At 48.7% G+C, this 6,867-nt stretch overlaps 1 protein-coding gene across 1 annotated transcript in view; it reads right to left on the bottom strand.

Annotated features, from left to right (window-relative positions):
* The window catches only part of LOC116005730, a 19,502-nt gene extending 14,762 nt beyond the window's left edge, over positions 1-4,740 (bottom strand). Inside the window, exon 1 of the mRNA XM_031245968.1 lies at positions 2,248-4,740. Coding sequence (XP_031101828.1) covers positions 2,248-4,740 — 2,493 coding nt within the window. The remainder of the gene's footprint in view (positions 1-2,247) is intronic.
* Positions 4,741-6,867: the final 2,127 nt, after the last annotated feature.

The raw sequence follows: 6,867 nt of genomic DNA, 5'->3' as shown, positions 1-6,867 counted from the left end.
GAAGCACCCACTCTTGATGACTTCTCCAGGGTGATCAGGTGGATCAACTGGAGAACCAGTCCTTTCACTCAACTGATGGCCCAAGCAGTTGAAATGGAGGCAGAAGAGCAGTTTGCACTCCAATGGTTGGGCATCTCCGAGATCCCAGCTCAACAACTGATGGATCTTGCCCACGAAACACGAGTAATGAAGCTGAACAGTGGAAGAACTGATAAAGGGAAGAGCATAGCAGTTGAAGCTGAGCCTAAAGAAGATCCTGAAACAGAAGCTCGATTTCGAGAAGATATCAGGCTCGCCACTGCCATCTCCCTGGGACAGAATGTTGAATTCACGAGAGGTCCAGGAGAGACCTCTGGGGTTGCTCACGATGATATCGCAACAGCCGCAATCCCACTGTCCCGAGTCAGCAACTCTGCTCTAGACGAACAGGTAGAAGCTTCGAAAGGTGAATCCGAGACCTCTGAAGCACTTCAAGTGGCACCTAACACCGTTCTACTTTTGCCACCACCTGCGTCCACACCCTCGACCACTACAGATGAAGCACAGACAATTCGAGAGGGTGAAGTTCCGTTGCTCACACTGCCAGGTTTTCCCACTGTTCCTGAAATAATTATCATTCCAGACTCATCGGAGCAGACTGAAATGCAGTCCAATGAGCAACATGAGCAGAATGCCCCAAGTCCTGCTGGTTCGAGGAGTACTGATGATACCATCGAAGGCGGAAACCAGGAAGCACCTGTCGATACTACGTCTCCAACCTCACCAGCAGATGACACAGTTCCCAGCACTGGTTCGAGAAGTGATGCTGAGGGGGAACCTCTATTGGATGAAAACAGGGAAGCGTCCAATACCGAAGAACTCTCTCTGGCTGATCCTATCTCCACAGTTGCTGAAGCTGAGGCTCCAGGTTCGAGAGGTGAGGAGCAAGAAGTGATCCATCCCTCAGGTGGAAACCGGGAAGCACCTGACATGGAGCTACCTTCGAGCTCTGAACCCTGTGTCCCTGTGGCTCCTCAGACAATAAATCGAGAGGTGGACTCGCAATTGCAAGTCATGGGTGGAAATCTGGAAGCACCCAAGTCCCATCCGACAAAAGGTACATCTCGATCCTCATCTCCTACTTCTGACTATGATCAACAGGCCGAAGAAGTCTTCATTGGCGAAGTGCGTCAATTCATGGCTGATCAATCTCAGAAGATGGCTCAGCTCGAAAGAATACTCGCTGTGGTCCGCAATGCTGCAATGCCTGCTGCTGGCACAAGTGAATCCCAAGGCCGTCATGCCGAACTTCTCGAACAGGCGATATGGGCTGAGGATGCAGCACGGAAAGCCACTGATGAAGCCGCTGTAGCTCGAGCAGAGGCCGCAAGTGCGAGGGCTGAATTAGCCGAGATGCGAGCAGAGCTGCGAGCCTTCCAATATTCCAGTGAACTTCGACAGGATGTGATGAAGGCCATACTCGATGACCTGTCGAACCAAGTCCCTGCCCAACTTCAAGCAATCTTCGAAGGTATGTCCACCCTCTTCTCCCGTGCTGATGATGCCAACAAGGGGGAAAATAAAGGGAAAAAGAAGGGGGATACAACGGGCAAGAAAAGGGCAGCAAGTGAACCAGCTGGACCACCTCCAAAAATACCAAGAATCATGAGCAAAGTAGTGGAGGATGCTAAACAGGCAGAAAACCTAAGGGTCCAGCGTACACTGGAAATGGAGAGAAGGAGAGAAGAGGACAGAGAAAGAAGAAGAAAAAGACAAGAACGACAGTCAGAAGAAGAAAGGAAGATAGACCTTCTCATGACAAACTTTAAGTTTGGGAACAGAGAAGACACTGAACAAATTCTGACTTTGGAGATATTCAAGCTTCTGAAAATCACTGNTTCGTGATCAAAGCTCAAGCGCTCGATATTGTACTAAAAAGGGAAGTTTTTAGTGCAATCCTTCCAGGGAGTTTCTGGAAGAAGAGTGGACGTAGGCGGGTTGGCCGAACCACTTAAAAATCTCTCTTGCATTTACTTACTGTTTTTATCTCTCGCTAACCTCTCGATTGCACTGCATATAAACGCACTTCTCGAACTAACTCAAACTCGTGCAAACTAAAAGGGGATAACATTTCCGCTGCGCATAAAACTTTGTCTTCACCTTGTGAGGTATCGAACCTAAACATCCTAAGTTCAATACACACGAGAGGTTGAAAAGATTTGCAAAATCTTATACAAGTCTATTCACCCCCCCCCTCTAGACTTGTACCCCATCCCCTTGGGACCAACACATATAACCGAGGAACTTTCCTCCTCGCACCGCGAAGGCGCACTTCTTTGGGTTCAATCGCAGATTGTATTTTTCCATTATGGCAAAGGTGGCTGCCAAATCCCCTGCATGGGTTCTCTCGTCTTTACTTTTCACAAGCATGTCATCCACATAGGCTGCCATGGACTTCCCCAGCAAGTCTCTGAACAATCGTCCTACCATTCGGGTATAGGTGGCCCCGGCATTCTTTAAACCAAAAGGCATTACCCGGTAACAGTATACCCCATTCGGAGTAATGAAAGCAGTCTTCTCCTCATCAGCGGGGTGCATGAAGATTTGATGATAGCCTCGGAAGGCGTCCATGAAACTCAACAAATCACAGCCGGCCGTCTCGTCTACTAACTGATCGATCCTTGGTAAAGGGAAAGGATCTTTTGGGTAAGCTTGATTAAGATCTGTGTAATCCACGCACATTCGCCAAGCGGGAGGCTTCGGCATGAGCACTACGTTGGCAAGCCAGTCCGGGTACTTTACCTCGCGGATATGCTGCGTAGCCATCAGGGTTTCCACCTCTTTCTTAACGAATTCACGTCGATCCGTCGAGAGGTATCTTTTCTTTTGAATCACCGGTTTGTGGTTAGGGTTGACGGCCAGTCGATGGCAAATGACCGACCGGTCAACTCCCGACATGTCTTCAGGGCCCCATGCAAATACCTTCTGATATTTTCGTAGTTCCTGGATGATTTCTTGTTTGACTTTCTCAGCCAAACCCACTCCGATCTTTACCCGTCTTTCAGGGCGCGAAGGGTCGATTTCAATTTCCTCTAGTTCTACCGCCGGCTCGGGTCGGTCAAGACTCTTTAACTGTTCCTCCCGACTAGTGATAGCGTGAATCCTCAGGTCCTTTTTCCCAATCTCTTGGCAGGACTGTAAATAACAATCCCGAGCTACCTTCTGGTCGCACCGGGCGACTCCGATTCCATTGGGGGTCCGGAATTTCAGACAAAGATGTTCGAGGGAGATGAGAGCGCCCAGATCTTCTAATCCAGGTCGCCCTAGGATCATATTATGGGAGCAGGATAGGTCGACTACCACGAACTCCATGTCTATGCTTCGAAGGTTGGGAAAGGTCCCAATTTCAACCGGTAAACGTATGGATCCCTCTGACTCAATTGAATCCCCAGTAAAACCGGCCAAAGGTGTTTTCAAAGGTTTTAGCTTGTTAGGTTGTAACCCCAACCTCTCAAACACCTCTAGATACAAGATGTTCACGCTACTTCCTGTGTCCACTAGGACTCTTCGGACTACCGTGCCATGGACGTCCATGGCAATAACCAAAGCATCCCGATGGAGATGTTGGCTTCGGGGTAAGTCATCATCAATAAACAAAATGGGTTCTCGACATACCTTCTTTAGACTATCGTCCCGACCGTAAATGGTTCCCACATATAGTTGTCGAGCCCAAGCTTTCCAAGAGCCGGATGAGTCCCCTCCTTCCGGTCCTCCTACTATCATGTTGATAACAGGTTTGTGCTTCCAAGTAGTCTCCTCTTCCTCAGAGGCGGGTTGTTTTCCTCGATCAGAGCGTGAATCTGTCTTATCGGAACGCGAATACCGCCTCCATTGATTAGGTGGAGGCGGAACACCCTTTTGTATCATTGCCTCTATTTCTTTGCGCAGGTAAGAACATTCCTCCGTGGTGTGTGTAGTCGATCGGTGATATTGATAGTATTTCGACGAGACCCCTCCCGGGGGCAAGATCTCGGGCTGATCTCCAGGTTTCAGAGGCGGAGGGGGAGGCAGGGTATCTTTAACCTCATGCACGGGTTGGGCTACGGTAAGGCGAGGGGGCGGAGCCCCCACCCTTTCAGATCCTCGTCGTACCTCGGTACGACTAGGGCGCTCAGGTTCCGTTCGACTCCTGGACTCAGGTCGTGATCGCTTAGCGCTGGACCCGGCAGCTTCTCGCTGCCGCTTTTGTCTCACAGCCTCTTCCGTGTGTGCCTGACGACTGGCTCTTTGGATAGCTTCCACATACGTCTTTGGGCGATCATTGTGAAGATCAATAAACAATTTGCCCGCTCGGAGCGAATCCATGAAAAAGGTGATAGCCACTTGCTCATCTAACCCCTCAATGGTTTGTACCTCCTTTTGCCAGTGAGCCAGATATGTTTTCAAAGCTTCTCCCTCATCCTGACTGATCCCGCTCAGGTGGGTAAGATTGCGCTGCGGCTTGATGTTTACGGCGTAGTGAGTAAGGAATCGGTCGGCCAAATCATTGAAGCACCGAATGGAACGGCTTGGCAGTGCCAGAAACCATTTTTGGGCGAGTCCCTTGAGAGTAGGGAGAAAAGCCTTGCACATAAGTGGCTCTTCCACCCCTAGGACTTGCATTTTAGCTTGATAACTTACCAGATGTTCTCGGGGATCCCCCGTCCCATCGAAAGTAGCATGCTCCAGGATTTTTAGGTCCGCGGGAACCTGATAATCCATAATTTCATCCACGAAGGGCGAGGAGGTTAATAGATTCTCGGCGGAAGGCCTCACCTTGCCTTCAAATTAATCCTGTAGGTTTTGTAGCCTTCGCCCGAAGCCCTTCATTTGATTTCGGTGGTACTTAGCCTTCGCTCACCTTTCCGATATAGCAGCCTGTACCCTCCGCCAAGCCGCTGCGGCTCGACGTTCTTGGCGATTGCCGTTCGGTCGATCCGGGTTTCCGCGCGGTGGGTTTCGTAACGGATTTCCCTGGGGGTCACTCAAACGATCCATAACGGACCGAGCTATCTCCCGACGCCTGCCGTCTTCTCGACGGGGAGCCAGGTGATCCTCCCTGTGACGCCCTTCTTGCTCAGTAACTTGAGGGTTCGCGGTCCCTTCTCCCGTTGGTCGAACGGGATCGGTCTGATTGTTTGTGCCGAAGTTCTCCAGCTTTCGTCTTTCAACTTCGTTGATGACTTGAACTACAATTTGTTCCAACTCCCCTGGTGGAGGTCGGTTACTGATCGTACCTTGGCGTGACTCCCCGGTATGCCGGGAAGTCTGCCGGCTCAAGCGCTCCCTCAGGTCTTGGCCGTTTTGTCGTCCCAACTGTTCTCTTAGATCGGCTCCACCGGAGGGCGCTCCATTGGGATGTCCTGAGATCTGTTCTCGTAAGTCTTGACTGTTAGGTCGTGCTAATTGTTCTCGTAAGTCGCTGCCATTGGACCGTCCCAACTGCTCTCGTAAGTCGTTGGAGCGAGGTCGTCCCCCCGCACTGATTGCCTTACTTGCCTCTCTCATTGCTCACCGGAGATGCGACACTTTTATTCGATTCCCACAAACGGCGCCAGTGATGGTTTCCCGATCTTCAGGCGATCGGCCGACGGGCAAACACTACCGGAAAATTACAAGAATGATAAGTATATTTGATGTAAATTCTCAAGTTGCTTAATCTCCTTCTCATACATTTTTTCTTCCCCCTCTTCAAAGGGTTCGTGCAGCTATATATCTTACGCACCTGATCGGTTACGCACTTAATCTCCTAATTAATGATACAAATAATGGCTCATAAAAGACATTAAATACTCATAATGACAGACACTCAAACGTAGATAGCCGTTGATTCCTTTAACTCCTGCCTTCGCAGATCGACTCCATAGAAATCCATTGAAGATCAACTGGTCACTTAGTATACTCGGTCGGATAGCTCCTTCCGACCGACTGGTCTCCACGAGGTCAGGGATGGTCTTTGAATGTTCAGGACATTGATGCGTATTGGCTTCGCCTTCCTACCGACCGACCTCCAAGGGAGTCGGGATGGTCCTTGAATGTTCAGGACATTGATGCGTATTGACTTCGCCTTCCTACCGACCGACCTCCAAGGGAGTCGGGATGGTCCTTGAATGTTCAGGACATTGATGCTTATTTGGCTTCATCTTCCTACCGACCGGTTCATCCACTCATTCGCCTCCATATACCATCAATATACATTACAAAATAACATGTCTTTTCACAAAATATGTAGAACAATCTCATATGTTTATCTGTGTTGATCAGTGATTGGAAAATAAGAAAGAAAAGAAAAATATAGTGACATTTTTGTAATTATAATAAACATTGATCATACACTAGACAAGCTTGAGAGTACATTTATTGATAACTAAGAGTGTGATAAGTGCTAAAGATGTATGCTTTTATGGGTCAAGTAGGAGTTGTGTTGTGCTTATTTAGAGTCTTTTGTGGTTGATTGATGATGAAAATGCTTAGAAATGTGCTAATGTGTTGCAATGCCCTACAAAGGTGTACATTATAGTGTCTATGATGGTTTGGAGCATAAAGGATGGCATATGGGCTTGAAATGGCGCATCTGGGATGAAGTGCAATGGAGATATGCGTCCACGAAACCATCACGATCGTGGAGGGTTTGTGGATTCGCAATAGAATTCTCTCACGACCCAAACCACGAACATGGAGCGGGAAATTACGCAAAATATGGGAGCGTATGAATGGGCATACGAGCGTACGACGCCCATAAAATTAACGCTTATAAATGGCCTTTGGCAGGGATTTTGATCATTCATCTTCTTTTATTGTTTGTAATTTCTAAAGCTTTTAGATTGGGTTTTTCTCACTCTAGATTAG

The sequence above is a fragment of the Ipomoea triloba genome, chromosome 15 (assembly GCF_003576645.1).
Source record: "Ipomoea triloba cultivar NCNSP0323 chromosome 15, ASM357664v1".
NCBI lineage: Eukaryota > Viridiplantae > Streptophyta > Magnoliopsida > Solanales > Convolvulaceae > Ipomoea > Ipomoea triloba.
Note: the sequence above shows the minus strand (reverse complement) of the source record. Positions and strands in the feature narration are given on the sequence as shown.